The following is a 24,326-nucleotide window of genomic DNA, read 5'->3' on the forward strand; positions in this document are numbered from 1 at the left end:
GCAAGACTACAGATTTCTCAATATCTAGTCAAGGTTTATTGAGATATAAGGATCGGGTATGCGTGCCAGACGATCAAAGTATTAAGAAGACGATCCTAGAAGAAGCACACAGCACCCCATACTCGGTTCATCCAGGGTCTACCAAGATGACTCATGACATCAAGGCAGTCTATTGGTGGCCAGGGATGAAGAAGGACATAGCGGAGTATGTATCTAAGTGTCTGGTATGCCAGCAAGTGAAAGCAGAGCATCAGCGGCCTGCAGGATTATTGCAACCGCTTAGCATACCTGAATGGAAGTGGGACGATATAGCCATGGACTTCGTGACGGGTCTGCCAAGGACGAATAAGCAGCATGATTCTGCTTGGATAGTCATAGATAGACTAACCAAGTCGGCTCATTTTCTGCCTGTTAAGACTTCTTATACGGCAGACCAATATGCAGACATCTACATCCAAGAGATTGTACGATTGCATGGAATCCTCAAGACGATAGTATCAGATAGAGGATCAGTGTTTACGTCAAGATTTTGGAGAAGCTTACAGCAAGCCATGGGTACTAAGTTAAGTCTTAGTACAGCTTTCCATCCTCAGAAAGATGGGCAGTCCGAGCATACGATTCAGATTTTAGAGGATATGCTACGCGCATGTGTACTTGACTTTGGAGGATCGTGGAACAAGTACTTACCACTGATCGAGTTCTCGTACAACAATAGCTACCAGTCGACGATCGAGATGGCACCTTATGAGTTGCTATATGGAAGAAGGTGCCGATCACTGTTGCACTGGGACGAGGTAGGAGAAAGGCAGCTTCTAGGGCCCGAAGCTGTTAGACAAGCACAAGAAGCAGTAACGCTTATTAGACAGCGTATGCTTGCAGCTCAAAGCCGACAGAAAAGCTATGCGGATACCAAGCGACGCGATGTGGAGTTCCAAGTTGGAGATCAAGTCTTCCTGAAGATATCTCCTATGAAGGGTGTCAAGCGGTTCGGGAAGAAAGGCAAGCTCAGTCCCCGATTCATAGGTCCTTTTGAGATATTGGACAAAGTGGGACCAGTTGCGTATAGACTAGCCCTACCGCCAGCACTAGCCGATAGTCACAACGTCTTCCACATCTCGATGTTACGCAAGTATGTGTCAGACCCATCTCACGTCCTCAAGTACGATACCATAGCGCTCTAGAAAGACTTAAGTTACGAGGAACAACCGGTTAGCATCCTAGATAGAGGGATGAAGCAGTTACGGTCCAAGAGCTTTCCTATAGATAAAGTCTTATGGAGCAATAGTTCTGAACGCGAGGCAACGTGGGAGTTGGAAGAGGACATGCAGAGCCGGTATCCGGAGTTATTTGGTAAGTAAATTTCGAGGAGGAAATTCTTTTTAGTAGGGGAGAATTGTAGAGTCCAAGAACTTTACTTAGCTAATTGTTTAGTAGTATTATAGTATGTTTAGTGTTATCTTTGTTACTATGGATTTTTGGTTCAGACCGGGAATTATTTGGACACTCACAGTAGTACTTATAGATTTTCTAAGTTTAACCTATAGTTTAAGAATATTAAGTATAACCTAAGGTTTGATTAATGTGACTGATATTAAGGATTATATTTACTATATTATAAGGTTTAGACATCAACCAATAGGATTTTAAGCACATGTTATGAATGGTGATTAAGGATTAAAGATTTTTGAGGATTAAATATAATAAGGAGTAAAGTTTGAATGTTATAGGGTCAGTCAGCAGCTTTGAGTACGTTGAGGGCTTAGTCAAGGCTGTTTACTCCATTCAAACTTAGCTAAAAATGTGTAATTTCGTGCTTAAATATTCAGCGTATGCCGATATATCGCAGCTATAGGGGGCGATATGTCGCAGCACGTAGATACGGAAAACACGAAACGATGCACGGTCGCCTCGGGCATACTGGCCCAGGCGATATATCGCCTACAGGGGGCGATATATCGCCTCCTTCAGCATGGATTCAAACTCTTTTGAATTCATTTCCTTTCAGCCATTCAAACTCCTTCAACAGTCCAGCATCTTTTGAACGAGTCTTCAGCCTCTGCTGAACGATTATTCGAATGATTTTCACCTAAAAAGCCATTATTTTTATTCAAGTAAAATCAAGATATTTTCATTCCCAAACTCTATAAATAGGACCTAGTACCCAGCCATTATTCACCATTTTCTCTAAGTTCAGAAGCTGCTAGTGTTAAGTGAGTGTGAGAGTGTAAACACCTGGTTTGGGGAAAAACTATAAGCTTAAACATCATAAGCTTATCAAACACTTTGGGAAGGGAGTTCTATAGTATTTCGGTGGAGGTTAGATTGATCTTGCAAATCTTTGAGGTAAACCCGAAACTTTGTTTCATTTATTTCATGTTATTTCCTTTCTCAAAACCTTCTACTCAGTCCCCTAACCTCATTCTTATTTTGGTTAGGGAATCCAAGTTCTTAAGCATAGAAGTTGGTAAGTATGTTTTTATGGTTTAGTCTTTCCATCTCTTTCATTTCATCTCCTTTCTTTAGACTCACTCTTTCATTATGGTTTTAGGAGTGATCCAAAAGTCCCAACTCAGTCCATTATATCCCGGTAACTTTCGTAAGGAAAATAGGCTAGAATCAATATGTTATGTGCTTATGTTATCTATATGTTTTATGTTATTAATGTGTTATGATATGTATATATATATGTTTGTAGGCTTGGGCATATGACCCATATGACTAACAAGACCCCAAATGGGTTATGGGCATATGACCTACTTAGCTAGTAGGACCCCACTAATCCCATGGGCATATGCTTGTTTAGTCTATGGGACCCCAAGTAATAATGGCCATTATAATAAGTGTATGTTATATGTATTATGTTAAGTCTTTATGTTTTCTTATGAAATTATGTATATGACTATGTGTTAGATTTTCCTTGCTGGGCATTAGGCTCATTCCTTTCTGTTTATGTGCAGGAAAATAAGCTTTAGAGGCGGTAAGATTCGTGACGCTTGGAGGATGTGTATCGAGTGTGAATGGAGTCAAGGGGCCGAGCGTTATTCGATTCGAGGATGTAGTTTCGGTTTTATGTCTTTTTACATGTATTTTCTGCACTAATTATGTAATGTCTTATTATTTTGAAATTATGTTTTTGTTTTAAAGACAATGGGATCCCATATCCGTTTTGGTATTTACTTTGTAAATAACTCTTATTTTGCAAGTTACTCAATAAATTATGGTATTTTCGCAAATGTAAGTTCTTTTAAGGATTTTATGTATAGTTTCGTTAATGGTCCAATTAGTCTAGAGTAGTGGGTCATTACATAAAGGGATTAAATACCTCCATGGTATTGCTCACAAGTTGAATCCTGGGAAATACTATACAAATTATTTTCTCACTTCGGACATCAAGGACAACAACTTGGCCTTTACACAAGCAAGTCCATTTCACCAGCCCTTGCCTACCAAAGAAATGTGTGCCCGAGCAGAGGAGTTGGCTAATATGTGCACCGAGGAGAATGATGTGAAAGAGTTGGTTACTGTGGATAATCTTCAGATGGTGGGACTGTTACCCAGTAACCAGAACATGACGGTAGAGAGTACTACTGAGGAGGCGAATGCAATCGACCAGTCCAACACCGATACTGAGGTAGTGACCGATCAGTTCTCTCCTAGACCATCTCTCCACTCTCCCAGACTAGGTGACCTCATCATTAGGGAACCCCAGCCAGAGGACCAACGCAGACTTGTTATTCCCACACAGCCTGGGAAAGGAAAGAGCATCCAGCTTCATGGAGACTCAAGCTCATCATCTGATGAAGAGGATGACTTCCTTGACCAAATCCTAAACTCAGGTCTAGTAGTCATAGTGAGATGTTTGGTTCTAAATAACTTGGTTATATGGGATTTATAGAGCTGTTTGGTAGTTGTAAAGTATTTATCCACATATTGCTTTATTTTTTACTAACAAATATTGTGCTTTCTCTTTTGCAGATTCAGAGATGTTTAGGCAATTCAACACCTCTCTTGCCCCAAAGAGGAAATCTGGGGAAGGAAGTGGCTCCACCCCTCCAAGCAAAGTCCCAAGGACAACTCCGCCCAGCCAAGGGAGACAACCCAAGGAGTCTATTACAATCCCGCAGCTGACCCCTTCCTTGCTTCCTCCCTCTGCGAGCCTAACCCCTACTCGCCTGACTGGCTTGAGTGAGGCCCTTCGCACTACTGGTAATATTGGAAAGGAACTGCTCAACCAGACTCTCCGCGATGCTTCAACGATTCAAAGCTTTGAATCCTTACCTCGGCTTAGTGTTGAAGTCGTCTTACAAAGAGGTCTCGCTCAGTTGATGAATGTAAGTATTCTATCTTAAGATAGTTTGTTATTAATATTTTTACTTGTAATAACCTCATGTTTTCCATGCAGTCTCTCATCACCATCAGTTACACTCAGCACCGAGCAGTAGACTATAAGGAGTTGATCAAGGTCCTAAATGATCAACTGGTGGATGCTCAAGCTAAAGTGGAGACTTTAACCTCTTCGGAAAGGGATCTCAGATCCAAGGTGGAGCAGGCAGAGAAGACCGTGGCTGAGCGGGATGAGTCTCTTAGGGGGCTGGCCGACAAGAACCAAAAACAAACCCAAATCAACAAGTCGTTGACCGATCAGCTGGAGAAACTGACTCGTGAGAACGAGGAATTGACTCGTGAGAGTGAGGAGCTAAAGTGAGAGAAAGAAGTCGATCTTGCTCGCTACGAGGAAATCTGCTTCAACTGCTTTTACCAGGTGTGGAAGCTGAACAAGCCTCTCAACCTCGACTTTCTCACAGAGGAGGCCAAGGCAGAAGAGCTTGCACTACAAGAAAAAATGCTTTTAATAACACCAAAAATGTGTTATCAAAACCTACGATAACACTTTCTGATGTGTTAAGACAGACTATGTTATCGTAGGTCAGGGTACTTTACATAACACTTTATCAGTGTTATACAGATGTGTTATTGTACTGTCAACGATAACACAATTTCTGTGTTATTTTAATATATAGATAAGTGTTGAATTATGTTATTTATAGTCGATACTATAACACTTTTTTTGTGTTATACTACACTTTAGTATAACACTTTTTTTGTGTTATACTACACTTTAACATAACACTTTTTTTGTGTTATCCTACACTTTAGTATAACACTTTTTTTGTGTTATACTACACTTTAGTATAACACATTTTTTGTGTTATACTACACTTTAGTATAACACATGTGTTATATTAGCTTAGAGAAACATAATCCTTTTTTACTTACAAAACTAGGAATGTAAAGTACAATATTTATCGTTGACAGTACAATAACACATCTGTATAACATAAATAGATTTTTATTAATTACTCAAATGTAATTACAATATTTAGTCTACTAGTCTAGGCTTAAGAAATCATATTACAACATAATTTATGCCCAATTCAGATTCATTTATCACTAAATACAAAACAAGAAATGTATACAAAAATTAGTGAAATACACTCTTCCATTCTAAAGGCCTCAACTACAAATGTTGTCAAGAATTGCTCCAAAGAAATCATCTCAATATACCTGCACATTGTAAAAAAAAAAGTCTTTTTATTATTAAGAACATAAGACTTAAGCTAGTTTCCACATGTAAGCATATAAAGTTTAAATAAGCAACTCAACTCAACTCAAGCAAACATCTCTTTTATCATACATAGAATAAGCATAACATATCAGTGAAAATAAAAGTTTATATATACATAGAATAAGCATAACATGCATTTGTGTTGACAGTCACACCCTAATAAAAAAGAAAAAGAAAATTCTTATGTGTCACTATGTTGTAAGTTGGTTATCTACTATATATGGTTCGAAAATAAATTAGCTTTTGAGGAGAGAGATTTTTTAATGAGAATTAAGAGAGCTCAAAAAATTGGAAACTTTAAGTATGAATTCAGTAGCTTATAACAAATAGAAAATCTACAATTATATCCAAATATATATGTATGAATGCAGTAGCTTATAACATAAGGTCTAAAATTATGTATATATATATCTATGTATGGATACGGCTAAACAATAATCTGGCAGCCATGGAGATGAACCATAACAGTACAACCTGGCATCATAAAGATTACTAAAGGCTCACTGCTAGTTATGAAATGGAATAAAGTAAATGGATTGTATGTGTTAGATGGGTAAACTGTATCTATTAAAGTTCAAGAAAATGAGATGCAACTATGGCACTAAAGGATGGGTCATATAAGTAAACAAGGCTTGAGGGAACTACACAACCAGAAAGTTATAGACAAGATAAAATAAAATAACAAAATAAAGACAAACAAAGCAATAACAAATTAAGACAAAGCTTTTTCTAACAGACTTTTGGATTATCAACACTAATACAATCTAATCTAAAGGAAAATTTTGTTAATTTATGAGATGAACTCTATCTCTAAACAGAGAGATACACCACAAAATGTAAGAAACCTATCATAACTTAAAAAAACTTTCAAAAAGATCACTCATGCAACTAAGAAGTTTATGCTCAGTCTAATCTAAATTAAAATACTAAATAAGAGGAACACCTCATGTAGTTAATGACCATTAAAAAAATAAGCTCCAAAGCTTTTCACTTGACTGAGAAACAAAAACAGGGTAGTACTCATATATTTCAATTGAGGAAACAAAACTAAGTAGACTAGCAAAAACAGAGGACAAATATCATCATCAGGCCAAAAAAAAAAAGTTCATAATCTAAGAAGCAAAGATGGGCCAAAATAGATATAGACAAAATCAAATCCAATGTAAACAAGAATGCACTGCAAACAGGTTCAAGTTACTTGATACAAAATCATCAAAGGCATTGTCAAGTAGTGTTCAAAAACATGCATTATAAAACAGATTAATAATAAAGGTAATCTTTAAATAATTCTTCCTCTAATCTATTAACAGGTGATAAAGCAAATAAAGCATTATAAAACAGAGAATAACAAACTTAGATATTCAAAAGCCCTCAGATCTCATAAGCTAATATGGTCATTAACAGTGTACATGAGAATTTTCATTATAAGCCTTAAGAGTACTCACAATAGATTCTGTAAAATAGACTTTTTCTGGTGAAAAAGTAGAGAGAGAGAGAGAGCAATATATATGTATGTATGTATGTATGTATGTATAGAGAGAGAGAGAGAGAGAGACAAGGCTTATAATGCAAAACCATGAAACTGCTTCTGAAAATTAGATTTCCCATCACAGGGCAAATAAGCATGCAAAGAAAGTGAAAACTAACAAAAAAAAATGACAATATCTTCATATTATTACATAAGGCAATAAAATATATATTTTGTAGCTATAAAAAGAGACCATTTTAATATATAAATGCCTTCAGAGATTAATGCTAGAAATTTCATGAACATTGAAAATTCATTAAGAACCAATCACATCTTCAAGGTTTAAACACCACCACGTCAACCATCACCTTTGGCATTCACCACCACCAACAGCAAACACAGATCATCATCACCACAGCCAACATGAGAAAATAGTAATAAATAAATAAATAAAATAAAATAATGGATCATGGTGAGTACCAAAGATGGTGAGAGCAGAAAAGATGGAGGCTCAAAATGAAATCAATGCACATATCAATACAAAAATAAAAGTTTTCATCATCAGGCACAAAGTAATCTAGAAACAAACTAAAGAATCGTGGAAAAAAAAAAGGAAAGTAATCATCAGGCCAAGGCATTGTTTCCAACATTGAGTTTTTCCATCACAGGGCTTGTTGAGGTACTGCTGAATAAAAAAAAAATTAGTATACATTGTTCCTCTGATCTAAATAAATCATAAAGAAAAGAAATTCTTAAGACTTTAATCATCAAAAGTTTAATGTGTTTAAGTAAGATCAAGAGTAATGTTAGTACAAGAACACATTGTTAGAATTCTAGTTTGTTTTAACTATCTGGGGTACTTTTGCTATTATGTTGTCAGATCAAGAGTAATGTTAGTTAGTAAAAGACCATGTTGTTAGAAGTCTAGTAGGTTTTAACTACCTTTTTTAGGAGTCGATATGAGTTGTTGAAATCAATTCTCATTAAAGTTTATTGAAACTTAAGCCTGTACATTTTCTCCACAATTTCTATTTGCACTCCTGGAAAGAATCTAAACTTCACTCTCACTACTTTCTGTTTCACCAAAACAAGACCATTTTCAACATTCTAAAGAATTCCAAAAAAATAAATAAATAAATAAATCAACTTTTCTCATTGGAATTTGTGTGCGAGTAATGTTGAAACACTTACATAAAATTCTTAAAGCCTTTAAATAATTTCTCGCAGCGATCTTTCAACTCTCAGCTGACTGCTCTATAGAACACACCTGTCAAAGAAGGCAATTGAATAGTATAGAAACTCTACATTGCATTAAATATTGATGTACAGAGAAAGAGAATTAGGGGCCTGGGAAAGGATTTGAAGGGCCAGGGGAAAGATAACCACAACTAATCACCCACTGATAATCTACTTTATCATTTTTTAACAGAAAAAAAATTTGTACATAATCCAACTAATTCAGGAAACTATTTCAAAACATCCCCACAGGACCCGTACCTTGTCAAAATAACTCCCCTTCTTTGCTTCTTTCTTCTCCAATCTGCCTTCTGCATTCAATTTCTGGATCACCAGGTGGTCAAGAACCTAAATGATACATGTAGAGATGTAAGTAAAACTTGTGAGAGAAAGCAAAAGGCATTATTAGACTCTATAAAGCAAACAAATTTCTCAAGAATTTGAAGAGAATATCATCAACCATCTTTTCTTAGCTCGCTCCAAGATATCTTCCTCAACACTTTTGCTTGTGACAAATCTGTAGATGTTCACAACTTCTTGTTGGCCGATTCTATGAGCTCTACTCATTGCCTGAAAATGAACGCATTAATTAAGTAAAACCATTTTCTCTGATTATATTCTGCAATGAAAAAACCCATAAAAAATAACATAAAATACCCAAAAGAAATTAAACCTGCAGGTCATTTTGAGGGTTCCAGTCCGAATCAAATATGATAACTGTATCTGCTGTTGCAAGGTTGATACCTAGGCCACCTGCCCGAGTTGAAAGAAGGAAGCAGAAATCATCACTACCAGGTGCATTAAAATGACCCATTGCTTGCTGACGCAGTTCAGCCTTAGTGCTGCCATCTAGCCTTTGAAATTGAAACCCTCTATGTGACATATATTCTGCTAGTATATCCAACATTCTTACCATCTGCAATAAATCAATATTATTAATTTAACCATCAGCAAATACTTATCTGGGCATTGAGTAATACAATATACTGCGAAGACATAATCACAGTCTTAGATAGATAACTCCCATACTACAATAGTAAAGATACAGGAACACTGAAAATCAGCAACATGCCTTTTATTTATCTGGATATATTGGCATTATAATTTTCTTCAGTATGAAAGAAAACTAACATGGTCATCAAAATGAAGATAACAATTAAAAGAGCGTAGAATAACAAGTCTCACCTTTTCAAAATAAGTAAAGAAATAAATCACAACTCTCACAAAGTAACCCAAGGATTCCATCAACTTCTAAGGTCTAAAATAATAGCATACTCCACAAATGCTAGTACCATAAATAAACTTACAACATTTCTTCATGCTCAATTTTACTTATAAATCATATACATGACAAAGTCATAGCATCAAGAAACATAATTCCAGATACTGTTCTAACATAACAAGTTAACTACAAGGTAAGTTTTGTTAATTTTGACAAAAGAGCATAGAAAAAAAATTCTTATACTGCTTTGATGCCTACAAAAAACCATGTACTTTGGATTCCTCCATTGAATGTCGAATGAAGCACTTCTTCAACTCAACCACAATATTTAAAAGTGAAACCTGAAAATAATAATTACACAAATGTTTCAGCAATTGCTTAATACGAAAACTAGAACCACACTATGATGTTGATATGGAATGGTGAAGTTTTATCCATGGTAAACTTATGAGTAATAACATATCAAATTTCCAGTAGACACTAACAGAACATGGACACTAGAATCACAATACTAGCATTGCTAAAGAATATTAATTTATTAAAACAAAAAACTCTAGAAAGAAAAATCTCTTCCACCAATATTAATTTGGCATTTCCATGGAAGCATTATGTTATACATAAGAAGTTACAAAGACACCCATAAAATATGTACATTAAATTCCCTGTCATAACAAATTCAATAATAAAGAGTGTAAAACGAGTAAATAAACAAATATAATAAAGAGTGTATGTTTTGCTAAATCATCAGTTCAGCATGTAAAAGAATTAGGTGCTGCTTGGCTTTGCTGAAACAGGAGAACAAACAGTTGCTTCTAAATTCATCAGAACCAATGCATATAATTTCCTTCTTGTAAGGGTTGCATCTCACAAGGGTTTCTAATTTTCATTTAAAAGTTTAAACTCCAAACTTTTCACATAGCAACAATGCTTAAAGCTAGTGAAAAGATTGCACAAACTGGTTGTGAGGAAAATGCAAGTCTTAAAGATAAAAGAGGAAAAAGAACATGATGTGAATCAGCGATCACAACAAAAATGAATCACAACAGCTATTAATAACATAGGATTTTGACAGAAATGAAAAAAAGGTAAAGTAGAAACATTTTTCTCACCAGAAGATATGCGTATAACAGCTGGACCTAGCTTGTCCTGTGGAACTGGTAATGTATCCTATGTTCACTGATATCTCAACCATAATGAACAGAAGTAAAAATGGAGAAAATGAGAGGTAAAGAAAATCAAAACAATCAACACCAGTTGACTCATACACAAAATTAAATACTGAATAGATGGTAATGTATATCTGACATTGGAAGGGCATTACATATAAAATTTGAAACAATGCCAACATTCATAATTAAAAACAGGCATGGTATTTGACTTGAAACAAGTATTGCACATATAAAATGCATCAAGTGTGGAAACTGTCGTATATCTAGCATTAATAATTAATCATAGTTTAGATGTAAATATAATATTTGCTGCACCACGAAAAATATCTAGATATTATTCACAAGGAAAACATGCATGGTAGATAAACAGATAATTCAGGAAATTTGAACACACGAGAACCAGTGTCTAGATAAATCAAAATCTTGATCCCTGCTAAAGAAGAGATGGCTAGACTTGAGAAGATGAAAAAAAAAAGAAGAGATCATCATTCATCAGCATGCACCCATTTCTTAGAACGTTTGGAGGAAAAAAAGAGAGCAGGCACTTACATTATTGATTCCTTTATAATGGATAAGGGCACCCCCATTATTTAATACACATATAATTAAATATAAAAAATCATAAAAACAATAAAAACTAGCTAGCACCCACATTGATTTCTTTATAGCATATACAGATATCACATTATTTAATATATATATAACTAAATATAATAACAACTAGCTAACACCCACGTTATTTAATTTTAATATAAGTAGTTGATTGCTACAAAAGACAAATGTGTAGATACAACACAAATGGACAAATGTGTTGAAGTTATATATATATTTATATATATCTCCCATAGATAGTGAAAATGAAGCAATAAAAAGGTGTTAAAGTTACCTGATTGAGAGGAGAGTGTGTTGTTATGATTGTAATGAGACATCTGGAACTAAAGTGAAAGCAGGTGGATCCATACTTTATATATATATATATATAATAAGAACTTGCTAACACTGAATCAATATCCATTTAACGCTGAAATGAGCCTAGGCAAATACAGAGGAACTCTTCCAGAAAACAAAAAAAAAAAAGATAAAACACAGGGGAACTCATACTCTATTAAAGAAACTGAATCAGATAACAAAGTCACTACAATCTACAGAGTCTTTGGAAACTACAAAACAAAAGAAAGATAAAAATTAAAGTTTAAAAAGACAATAGCCATATTCGGTCGCTGATAGTAAAATCTAACATACAAAGCAAAAGTCTGAAATATCAAAAAAAAAAAAAACCAAAGCAAACACGGCATCCAAAGGAAGAACAAAACACCATATCACAGTTTATATCAAATGCAAAATCAACAAGCTGGAAGGGCATATATTCGGTCTATACATATATTAAAAAAATTCAAAACCCAAATCATAATCAAGTGGAAACACAACCAAAGAAATTTTAGTATAGATTTATATCATCTAAATATCAACATGAGAATACATAAACATGATCTAGTGTTTGGAAATATATTAAAATCTCAGAAGAAAAATTAAAAATTACTAAAATTGTTTAAGATATGAGAAAATGAAAGATGAGAAGCAAACCAGGAAGAAGGAACACTACTCCGTGATTGCAATTCAGATTCTGAAGAAGAAGAATTCATGAGTTTCAGGGATTAACATATGTGTTTTACTTTGGAATTTTATCGAACATGTGGTATGCCAGATGATTATTATCATGCTCAATCTGATTTATTTATTTATAGAACCAAGCCTTGAATTATTTAATTTATATAGAGAAAAGAGTATAGAGAAAATACATCCAACCATTTTGATTTCTCATAATTGCTACTTTCTTGTGACAACGAATAAATATAACAAAATGAATAAACACACACATGTACTATATGCAAAAAAAAAAAAGTAAAATAAATAAAATGAAACTAAAGAACAGAAAACCCTCTGCTCTTTCTTAGTATCCGAAAGGTATTTCTCAAAAAATCCCTCTACTGAAAATGTGTTGAATGAGACCCTATGATATGTATAGCTAGCAAGCAGAATAACTCTCATACGATGTAAAAAAAAAAATACATATATATATACACATTGATTATCTGATATTAAATTGAAATCTGAATTAATAAAATACCTCACATAGACAAACGGAGGTCAGAGTACTCTTGCCTGGGTTCTTGCTTCCAGCAGGAGAGATGTCGGCATGGAGGACATAGAGCAGCAGGAATCGCGTGGGGGAGAAGGAGCAGCGCACCTCGTACAAGTCGTGGTGTGATCCAGCGGCTCAAGGGAGAGACCGAGAGAGCTACTAGCCTACGGGAATGACCGAGAGAGACCGAGAGAGCTACTAGCCTTCGTGAAGAGAAAGACTGAAGAAGAAGAAATGGGTAAGGGGAAATGGGAAATGGGTACAAGGGAAACTAGAAAAAACTTAGGGTCTGATTGGTATAGAATTTGGGTATAACTTTATGAATTAGAAAACTGAAAATCTGTGGGCCCATGAAAATAATTGATTGGTAGCTAGTTTTTCAAAACCAGATCCAAAATCTATATTTGGACTTTATGTTGTAAAATAGAAAACGAATAAATCCCGTTTTCTTCATTTTGTGAAATTTCTTCCTAAAAACCCTAAAAACAAAATCCATCTCTTGTCCCCTCCACCATTTGCAAAAGACAGAGCTTCTTCATCTCTCTCCCATCAATGGTGATTCGTTACCCCTCCTAACAGCGCCTGATCCACTCCAACTTCACATCTACCATCAGCCACATAAGGTATCTCTAAAACTGGTTTGAATGTTTATATATATATATATTTATTTTTGAGAGTTTATCGTTTTAGTGATGTGAAATTTGTTCTAAAGCCTAGAAGCTCAATCAGAACAGGTACAATAATTCTTTCATTGTTTTCACAAGCTTTTATTCTTTTTATACTGTATGTTTCTTGTTTTTCAGTTAGTAGTTTATACATTTTCGATACCCATCGACCATTAGTACATCAAAATTTTCAATTGCTTATTCTCTTGTGATATGGTCATAGGAACTTATACCTGGTGTAATATGCTTAATTTAATTAGACTTGATTTCTAGCCTCTTTTTCTTTATAAGATTGTAGAGTTTGGCATGGTCATGGTCAATGCTAGCTAATTGATTCTGTTTACTATGTATTAAGGTTTTCCTCTTCCCTGAAGAGTTTAAAAGAAGAAGTCATCAACCATTGACAAACCTTAAGCACCTGAAGGTCAAGACTTTCGAAAGCTTGGAAGACAAATCTAAGTTGAAAGACTCTTTATATTGGGCTTCACCTCATTTGGACACACCACTGATTGAAGAAGGAACAGAGAGTGAGTTAATGTTATTATAGTTTTCTTTTCTTTATGTCTTGAAAGATGTATAATTAGAAGACTGTAGTATGTGTTGCATCAAATGCTGAGTTTTCTTCTTATTTTTTATATTTTGGAATAATGTCAATTGGATTCTACATTTAGTACTGCTCATTATAGTTGGAATTTTTTTGGAGTAATTTTATGCAACAATGCTGCTGGTTTAAGAAGAAAGAAACAGTGCACTCCACATGTTTGGGAAAATGCCTTAGAGACATAATGTATAGTATATTGAATAGAAATTTATATGCTTTAAATCACTATGCCTCTATATCAACTTGAGTAATTTTAATGTTACACTTTAATCCAAAGGCTCTAATGTTTTTTTGTTTCTTTTGATTCTATACTTTTCTCTAATTTTCTCATGCTGAAAGTCTTTATTTCATTGTAGGCTTAATGTTTAATAATCAGTTGAATAAAGTTTTCTTCACCATTTTTGTATACATATGTGTGTATCTTAATTCTCAGTTAAAACATTAATATCTTCTCTTCTTTTTTTTGAAGAATTTTTTTTTTATAATCATACACTTTGTGGTGATCAAACTATTACCAAACAAGAACAGTCACAAAACAAGAAAACTTCATAGATAAATTGCAGAAAACTGAACAACTACCTTTGGAGATTACAATGTCAGTAGAGATTTAACTTTACAACTGTGTGAACAGAGATCTTGATGACAGAAAATGAGAGAATTTACAACTGCTTATTGCAAATGTTGAGACGTTTCAAGAAACTAAAAAATAATAAAGGAGTCATTATACACGCAAAAGAGAATCAGAAGCAATATATATAATATTGTTTGATTCTATTTTTATATTTCCATATCTTTATTCAATTCTCTTGCTTGCATATTTGGTTAATGGACTTGAATTATGGTTTGTGCTCTTATTTGGTCAAATTTGACAATCAGGTGAAATTTTTAAATACAAGTCTAAAAGCTCTCTCTTGCCTTTAATTCTGATTTGGCAATCTTGGTTTTTATTGTGGGCTTTCACCAAATAAGCATCTTAGGAATAGGATTTTTATTCAGTTGCAATTCTAGAGTAAGAAGTTTTTCAGAAATTAATTTTGAGTCCTTCAATGGTTGCTTTCTTGTAAAATTGGAATGTCATTATCTTCAGTGTTCAATTTTGATTTCTTAAAATTAAGGGTGTGAGTTCTCTTCTCTAATGGCTGCTCTAGCTTTTGTGAGATTATAATTTGTGAGTAACTTGGTGTGATTAGATAATCTTGTCTGGGTATTTAGGAATGCATTTATTGTGTTTTTTTTGGTTGCAGTGAACAAATTTATGGGTCTTGACCAAATTTGCTAGATGCAACAAATAAAACTTGTAATTAATATACTGAATTACATTCATAATATTGGGTAATTCTCATAAGATCTTTTTTTTTAAGTAAACCATATCCAACAATTATGAGAAGAAGAAAAAAATCTAAAATGAAGAGAAAGTAATAGATACAACATTTTTATATGGGCAAAATGATTATAGATGGAAAATACATTATATAATAAATAAACAATAATAAAACTTACAATATGAATTGAGATACAACATGTGGAATAGAGGTGTTATATAGTCTCTAAACCTCTCCAAAGACAGGGAACACAATATATTAGATAGCAAAACAGTGGAACAAAGATGACCATAGTAAATTTTTGTAACTGTTTCTTCTTAATATGCATAAATGTAGAGAAATTCTTATTCACAAATTCAATCTATATATATGCCGATAATTTGTATATATCTAAATTGTTTTTCAAACATTGAGTTGCAGAGCATACACTTTACTATGGTGGAGGTGATGGTGTTATTTCTTTGTTTATAAAGTTCAATGTTCTAGAATTGGCTGATTCAGGATTTTCCCCATGTCAAAATTTATATGGACTGAGGATATTATGATTTCTGTCTTGTCTTAGGAGAACCTAGCTAGTAATATCCTTTTCTGTCTTGTCTTCCAAAGATAGTAGGTTTAGTTTGATACACATATCATTAGTCCAAGCATAAACTTCAGTTACAAATGTTCATATATACTTGTCATTAGTTCCTTTACTTTTTTCTTTAAACACATTATTCCTGGTAATATTCTTCTGCACTAACTTCTAAAAATTAACAGCCCTTCTATTACATTGGACATTTCATGAAAAATGATTTACAAGAAAACCAAGAAATACAGACAGAGTTAGATGTTCAAAAGATAGTAATAACAAATTTTCTGATTTCTTTCTTTGTGTAATATGGTGTAAACTTATGAATTATTATTTCAATCCTGCTGTGTTCTTATCAACTTTTCTTTTTGGCAGGTTCCGGGGATTCTTTTGGAAAGCAGCTAGAATAGGTGGGTAATAATAAAGTATTTTGTTGCAAAATTTTCTTCACATTGCATGACATAATACATGAACTCAAAATAATCTTTTTTGTCTAAAATGCTTTGAAGAATGTGAGAAGCTTTTGTGAGTAGAAAGATAGTTTAGATTATATGATATAACATCTGGGACTCATTTCCAATTATAAGGCAGCCCAAAGCCATAAAGCAAGTCTGCTTGGCTAACAAACTCTGAGCATAGGCTGTTTAATAAAAGTCTCTATTGGATGTTGATTAGTTTCCTTTCAATAGTTTGAAATTTGGTTTCTTGTTTAAATACTCAAAAGATACTAAAAAATTGTTTAATGAAAAGTTGTTCTGAGTCCTGAGTCCCTGATTAAATACTCATCATCTTTTGTTTGAAGTAGCAGCCGATCACACCACCATCACACCATTACAGTCCATTTGCTCTCAATCTTCAACATCTGAGGTGAGCTCTTTTTCTCACTCTCTCTACTTTCTTTACATCTTGGAATTCTTTGATTTGAATGTTTGATTTTGAAAACTTGAGCTACTAAATTTAAAAGAAGCATTATTTATGAAGACATAGATTGTGATAGTAAAATTATGATTAGATAGATGCGAAGAATGTAGACATTGACGATCATGCTTCTTGGCCTGAGGCTATTGAATCACATTATATTGGTCTTTTGTATGAAGAGGCTAAAAAAGGATTACAAACAACAACCTTGGACAAAAAAGGATGGCTAAAAATAGAAAATGACATATTTAATTCTTTTGGAAAAAGATATAAAACGCCTCAATTGAAATCCAAATTCAATCGGTTGAGAAAGGCACATCGAGAATTTTCTCATCTTTTGGAACAAACTGGTATGGGAGGGGATACTCAAACAAAAACTGTTACAGCAAGTGATGAAGTATGGGACACTTATCTAAAGGTAATAGACTTATACTATAATTGTGTTGTTGATTACTTGATTATTCTAAATTCATGTTATGTAGTAATGTTGTGTGTTTTTGGATTTTTGTAGAAATATCCAAATGCCAAGAGATTTCGAAAAAAAGGATTGCAACATTATGAGATGCTTGGAGAAATATTCAATAATACAACAGCCACTGGTGGTATGAGTTATGCCTCCACTCAACTTCCGCCTTCTTCAGTTGAGGAACGCCAACAAGAGCGTCATTTTGTTGGCACTGGAGCACATGTTGATATTGATCTTGAATTTGATGGTGATAATTATGGAGAGGAAGAAGAAGTTACTGGTGTACGTCGTCGAGCTACTTCTGCTCCACCAGATGCACCAAAACCAAAAGAGAAAAAGAACAAAGGGGCTAATTCTGCCTTCGACCAAGTGATGGGAGAACTTGCAAAAAGTATTTCTGCTAAGACTGAGGCATCATTAACACGGAGTGAGACTATGCGTAAGTATTATGAATCGAGAGAAAAAAGAATTAGTGAGGAAATCAGCAATGTCACTAATTCTTACAATGTGGAAGATTGTCAAAGCATTCTTGATGGTATTCCAGATCTGGATAACAAAATATACCTCAAAGTGTTGCATGAGTTTGTAGCAACCCCAGAATGGCGCGGAATATTCATGAGAATGAATGAGGAGTGTCGACGTGCTTATCTTGATTCATTGTTGGAGTGATTTAATATTGTTTATTTATTATGACTTTGTCTGTTATGAACTACCAAACCATGAACTTTGTCTGTTATGACTTTATCTTAGATAATGTGTAATGAACTTGACTTGGTGTTTATTGTCGTGATTGAACTTTTATTATTGTCATAATTAGGTACCTAAGATGGATGATTCGGATGAGGAGTTTGAAATATTATTTAGTGATACTTCGTCTTCATTAAGCGAGGAATTAATTGGTCAAGTTCTCATGGCTAAATACATGAGATGCAAAAATCTCAGCAGATTAGACGACCACTATGCACTTCAAATATGTCTGGACGTCAATATTTACTTGAGCTGCTAAATGGACATCCTGATAGATTGTTTTACACAATTAGAATGGACGTTAATACTTTTAGATCTTTATGTCGTCGATTAGTTGAAATGGAAGTCATAGAACATGACAGGGTAATTAGTGTTGAAGAAGCTGTTGTCATGTTTCTATGGATAGTAACACACAACCAACGAGTTAGGACTGTGGCCGAAAGATATCAACATTCGGTAGAAACTGTTTGTCGTCAGTTTGGCAGAGTGCTAGATGCATTGTGTTATTTAGGAAATGAAGTAATAAGGCCTCTTCACTTTAATACTGTGCAAGCAGAAATTCAAAATAATTCGAAGTATTTCCCATGGTTTAAGGTAAATTTTATTTATTAATTTTAATAAAAAATTTGTTATAATTCATATGAATTTAATTGAAGTTGGTAATGATATATTTGATTTATTATGTAGGATTGTGTTGGAGCAATTGATGGTACTCATGTAAGTGCAGTTGCACCAGCTCTAAAACAACTTGCATATAGAGGAAGAAAAGTAGATGTAACACAAAATGTAATGGCTGCATGCTCCTTTAATATGATGTTTACTTATGTCTACGCTGGATGGGAAGGAACAGCCAATGACTCTCGAGTGCTTCTTGATGCAATTAGAAAAGACGATAACTTTCCCATGCCACCACCAGGTCTTAAATTACACTTGTCTTGATGCATTATAATTTTCTTTCACATTCCCTTGTTCATAATAAGTGATTTTAATATAGGTAAATACTATGTTGTTGATTCTGGCTATCCAAATATGCCTGGGTTTCTAGCACCATATCGTGGTGAACGTTATCACTTGCGTCGCTTTAGAGGAAGAGGGAACCATCCTAGAGGTGCGATGGAGTTATTCAATTATAGGCACTCATCATTGCGCAATGTGATTGAACGTTGTTTTGGACTTCTTAAAGCCAGGTTTCCCATTTTGAAGTCAATGCCTCCATACTTGCTTGGAAAGCAACGTCGAATACCAATAGCATGTTGCACTATCCACAACTGGATCAAAATGCATTCTATTAATGATAGAATGTTTGAACAATATTCAGTTGATGCTACACTTGTTGAAGATATTGAAGGAACTGAAAGCCAATCTAATACAACAATAGAAAACCAACAAGAAGGAGATGAAGCAGGAATTTCTGAGGCACCACAGATTAATTTCAGTCAAGCTTATATGGCTCAGATGGAAAATGTTAGAGATGACATTGCTGGACAAATGTGGCTTAGTTATAACAATAATGTTTAGTTAATTAAAAATATGTAACTTTAATTTAGAAAAAAAATTAAAATTAACGACAATGCAATATTGTTATGAATTTAATCAATGCACTATTATTAAATTTTAATTTATCAATATAATTAAATTTGTAGATAAATCAAAATTTAATATTATATAACTTATGTAAATAAAATATTAAAATAATAATAATATTCAGATTCAGCTGAACCAATCACGTTTTCAGTTTCTGTTATATTTTCAAATTTAATACCAATCACAAATTCAGTTTTTTAAAACTCAAAAATAGTTTCCTGACATTGAACCAATCGCATTTTCAGAAACATGTTTTCAGTCACTAAATTCAGATTTTCATTTCAGAATCCCACTTTTCAAAAATACAGTTTTCTAATCGCGAACCAATCACACCCTTAGTCATTTTGGTTGGCGGTACTTTATTTTACTTTGCCGCCCGAAATTTTTCACATATACCATAACTCTTTTTAAATACTATTATAATCATGTGTTATGGTAATGGGTGTTTGGTGTAGTGTTGTGAAATGTGAGGCAAAGGCTGCTGAGGAAGCAGCTAATCCTGTTGGCACCACACCTTTTTCCCCTACGTTGTCATTCTAACCGAAAAAAGCAACTGATGCCGAAGAAGGTGTTGATCAACCTGCCACAACCTACCAGTGAGCTCCCATCTGCCCAGAGAGCCTCCATCCGACCAGCTGACTAGTAGACCCTTATTTAGTATTTTTTTTATGTACTTTTGCTTGTATGGCCGAGCTATGAACACTTTACTTTTATAGACTTAATCATTTAAAAGTTTTATTACATAGATGCCTTATATTTTCATGTGAGTACTTAGTTTTCTAACTTAGAAATTCTAGACATTTCATAAGTCCATACTAAGTATACTTTCTCACACTCTTATTGCTCTAATATTTTATGAGCATAATGTTTATTGTCACACGAATATCTACTTCTAACTTAAAATTTTGAAAAAATTCCAAGTTAATTCAGCTTTGTAAAACAAGTTAGCTTAACGACCTTTTTGACTTCAAAGATTTACAAGTCAGCCTGAAAACAAATATCTTTGCTCGTGTTCTTATTGCCTCTGTTGAAGTGTATGCCAGTATACCCTATGTGCCCCCCAAGTGATTGAGGGTTGAAGAATCCTTGATCACTTGCTACTTGACCGAATCTATCCGAGCAGTTATTACTCGTGAAACACATTGAATATAAAAAAGATATTTCAGCAGTTAACCACTGCAAAAACATGCAACTATTTAAACGTTGGTCATTCATCTGATGGATACCGACCAGTTGAACACTGTTCGATATTTCTTTTAGAAAACCTTGTAATGACAATTGAACACTGCCAAAGCAAGAATAATCAACACATATGAAAAATTTGTAGCAAGATTCGACCGTGCTGCGCGTGATCTATTTTATTACTCATAAAAAAAAGGACAAAACGTGTCTAATTACGAGTCTCAAAGAAAATAACATTGTTCAAAATAACATGACTGGTTAGCAAATAGCCAGTTCACAAACAAACTTAAATAACAAGTTAAACACTTGATACAAAGCTACTACTCTGTAAGCAGTATTTATTGATAATATTTCCTCAAGTGCTCGCCATTCCAATAGTTCCTAATCAGCTCTCCATTTAATCGAGCAAGTTTGTAAGTGCTGAGTGGCAAGACTTGCTCATTTTGATACGGTCCCTCCCAGTTTGGTCCTAGTACTCCAGTCGCCGGGTCTTTGATGAACACCTTCCAGAGGACCAAATCTCCGACCTGGAACTTTCGATCTCTGACTTTGGAATTAAAATATCGGGCCACCTTTTCCTGATGAGCAGCAACTCTCAAGCTTGCTTTTTCTCGTCTCTCCTCAAGAAAATCTAAAGATTCAGCTAGCAACTGGTGATTCTCCTCCTGGTCATACATGGTTCTCTGATAAGATGGTGGGTCTACTTCCACTGGTAACATGGCCTCATACCCATATGCCAAGGAAAAGGGGGTATGACCAGTTGCTGTCCGGGCAGTAGTCCTGTATGGCCAAAGGACTTCTGGAAATTCCTCCGCCCAAGAACCCTTAGCTCGCTCTAGACCTTTTTTAAAGTATCTTTCAAAGTTTTATTTACGGCTTCAACTTGCCCATTGGCTTATGGATGGGCTACCGGGGAGAAACTTTTCGTGATTCCATGCTGAGTGCAGAAATCGGTAAATATGTCACTGTCGAACTGAGTGCCGTTGTCAGATACTATCTTCTTGGGCAGACCATAGCGACATATTATATTCTTAACCACAAATTTTAACACTTTCTTCGAGGTGATCGTGGCTAGTGGTTAAGCTTCGGTCCACTTGGTGAAATAATCGACAGCAACTACTGCAAACTGTACTCCTCCTTTCCCTTTGGGTAGTTTCCCGATCAGATCAATGCCCCATACTGCAAAAGGCCATGGGCTCTGCATTTGCTTCAAGACATTTGGAGGCGCCCTGGGTACTTTAGAAAATCTCTGGCATTTATCACACTTCTTCACGTATTCCATGGAATCTTCATTCATTGTAGGCCAGAAAAATCCTTGCCGCAAAATCTTTTTAGATAGACTTTGCCCCCCAGCATGATCTCCACAGAACCCCTCATGCACTTCAGCCAATAAGTTTTTTGACTGGTCAGGTGCTATGCACCTGAGTAGAGGCAAAGAGTACCCTCTTCTATACAACACCCAATCCATCATAATGTACCTAGCATCTTGCCTCATAATCTTCTTTACTTCATTACGATCATTTGGGAGGGTTCCTTGCTCAAGGTAAGCAATGATGGGTGTCATCCAAGTGTCAAATATTGTGATGGGCATGGCTTCTTATTCATTAATGCTCAGCTCTGCCAAGTATTCCACTGGTACTATATTCAAAGTTTCAGCATCTTTTGCACTAGCTAGTTTTGCTAGAGCGTCTGCGTTAGAGTTCTGCTCCCGTGGTACCAACTTAATAGTATACTCCTCGAATTATGCTAGCAGATCCTTGGTCTTATTTAAGTATGCCATCATGCGTAGTCCCCTTGCTTGATATTCCCCTAAGATTTGGTAGACCACCAATTGGGAATCACTGTTCACTTCAACCGACCGGGCACGAACATCTCTAGCCAAACGCAAGCCTGCTAGGATGGCTTCATACTCCGCCTCATTGTTAGAAGCATTAAATCCAAACCTTAGTGCACAATGAATTCGATGCTTCTCCGGCGTGACCAATATAATTCTAGCTCCTGAATGATGCTCGTTTGACGAACCATCAACAAAAAGTTGCCAAGCAGGAAGATCCTCTCTCTGCCCAGCTGTACGCTCTTGCTGGTCAGGAATATCAGCAATCCCAATACATTCAGCAATGAAATCTACCAAAGCCTAACCCTTAATAGCAGATCTCGGTTGGTACTTGATTTCGAATTGGTCTAATTCAACCGCCCATTTAAGTAGCCGACCAGATGACTCTGGCTTCTGCAAGACTTGACGTAGGGGCTGGTCGGTAAGGAATTTAATGGGGTGTCCCTGGAAATAAAGTCACAACTTGCGAGATGCAAGTACCAAGCAATAGGCCAACTTCTCGATCATGGGATACCGGGACTCTGCTCCTATCAATCGCTTGCTAACGTAGTACACCGGATGTTGCACTTTATCTTCCTCTCGTACTAGAGCGGCACTAACAGGATGTTCTGTGACTGCTAGGTAAATAAATAGGTCTTCCCCATCAACTGGCTTCGAAAGAATAGGAGGCTGAGCTAAGTGTTCCTTTATGGCTTGGAAAGCCTATTCGCATTCTACCGTCCATTCAAACTTCTTGTTTCCTCTAAGCTGATTAAAAAACGGGACACACTTGTCTGTCAATTTATAGATGAACCTGCTTAGAGAATCAATCTGCATAGTCAAGCTTTGCACATCCTTAATTCTGTCCGGAGAATTCATTTCTGCGAGCGCCCTTATCTTTTCTGGATTTGCCTCTATTCCTCAGGAGTTCACAATAAACCCAAGAAATTTTCCAGAACTTACTCCAAACGAGCATTTGAGGGGGTTTAACTTCATGCTGTACTTTCTCAGTACTGCAAAGCATTCATCCAAGTCTCGTACATGTCCTTCAGCTTCCTTTGGCTTTACCTGCATATCGTCTACGTACTCTTCCATGTTCTTGTCGATTAAGCCACGAAACATACCATTCACCAAACACTAGTAGGTGGCTCCTACGTTCTTCAATCCAAATAGCATGACCTTATAACAGTACAGCCCTATGTCTGTTCGGAAACTGGTATGCTCTTCATCGGGAGGATGGATGCTAATCTGGTTGTACCACGAATAAGCATCCATGAAGAACAATGTTTCATAACCAGAGGTCGCATCCACCAACTGGTCTATTCTTGGCAAAGGAAAACAGTCCTTTGGACATGCTTTGTTCAGGTCGGTAAAATCCACACAAGTCCTCCACTTTCCATTGGACTTGGGCACTAACACTGGGTTTGAAACCCAGGCAAGGTAATATGCCTCCCTTATAAACCCATTTTCCTTTAACCGCTCCACCTCCTCCTTGAGAGCCTTTGCTCGATCTTTGTCAAGCAATCTTCTCTTCTGCTGCACTGCTGGATAGCTTTCATCAACGTTGAGCACGTGGCTGATCACAGTTGGTGA

The 24,326-nt window shown here is 35.3% G+C and overlaps 3 protein-coding genes across 3 annotated transcripts; all 3 read left to right on the plus strand.

The window, feature by feature from the left end:
* The first annotated feature begins 3,454 nt into the window (after positions 1–3,454).
* Positions 3,455–4,705, plus strand: LOC133792441 (uncharacterized). Its single transcript, XM_062230347.1, has 3 exons — positions 3,455–3,683; positions 3,976–4,335; positions 4,494–4,705. Exons 1-3 carry the CDS (start codon positions 3,455–3,457, stop codon positions 4,703–4,705), a joined length of 801 nt encoding a protein of 266 aa, XP_062086331.1.
* An 11,640-nt stretch (positions 4,706–16,345) lies between these two features.
* Positions 16,346–18,274, plus strand: LOC133792442 (uncharacterized). Its single transcript, XM_062230349.1, has 4 exons — positions 16,346–16,433; positions 16,826–16,890; positions 17,036–17,359; positions 17,453–18,274. Exons 1-4 carry the CDS (start codon positions 16,346–16,348, stop codon positions 18,074–18,076), a joined length of 1,101 nt encoding a protein of 366 aa, XP_062086333.1. The 3' UTR covers positions 18,077–18,274.
* Positions 18,275–18,913: 639 nt separating this feature from the next.
* On the plus strand, positions 18,914–19,738 carry LOC133790030 (protein ALP1-like). Its single transcript, XM_062227634.1, has 2 exons — positions 18,914–19,070; positions 19,149–19,738. The coding sequence occupies exons 1-2, from the start codon at positions 18,944–18,946 to the stop codon at positions 19,670–19,672; spliced, it is 651 nt and encodes a 216-aa protein (XP_062083618.1). The 5' UTR covers positions 18,914–18,943; the 3' UTR covers positions 19,673–19,738.
* The last annotated feature ends 4,588 nt before the right edge of the window (positions 19,739–24,326 follow it).

Source organism: Humulus lupulus, chromosome 7, assembly GCF_963169125.1.
Source record: "Humulus lupulus chromosome 7, drHumLupu1.1, whole genome shotgun sequence".
Lineage (NCBI taxonomy): Eukaryota > Viridiplantae > Streptophyta > Magnoliopsida > Rosales > Cannabaceae > Humulus > Humulus lupulus.

Coding starts and splice junctions, on each gene's coding strand:
- LOC133792442 (XM_062230349.1), top strand. CDS start 16,346: ATGAATTATTATTTCAATCCTGCTGTGTTCTTATCAACTTTTCTTTTT. Junction 16,434..16,825: donor TTGGAAAGCAGCTAGAATAG/GTGGGTAATAAT, acceptor TTTTGTTTGAAG/TAGCAGCCGATCACACCACC. Junction 16,891..17,035: donor CTCAATCTTCAACATCTGAG/GTGAGCTCTTTT, acceptor AATTATGATTAG/ATAGATGCGAAGAATGTAGA.
- LOC133792441 (XM_062230347.1), top strand. CDS start 3,455: ATGTGTGCCCGAGCAGAGGAGTTGGCTAATATGTGCACCGAGGAGAAT. Junction 3,684..3,975: donor TCTCCACTCTCCCAGACTAG/GTGACCTCATCA, acceptor TCTCTTTTGCAG/ATTCAGAGATGTTTAGGCAA. Junction 4,336..4,493: donor CGCTCAGTTGATGAATGTAA/GTATTCTATCTT, acceptor TGGATGCTCAAG/CTAAAGTGGAGACTTTAACC.
- LOC133790030 (XM_062227634.1), top strand. CDS start 18,944: ATGGCTGCATGCTCCTTTAATATGATGTTTACTTATGTCTACGCTGGA. Junction 19,071..19,148: donor CTTTCCCATGCCACCACCAG/GTCTTAAATTAC, acceptor ATTTTAATATAG/GTAAATACTATGTTGTTGAT.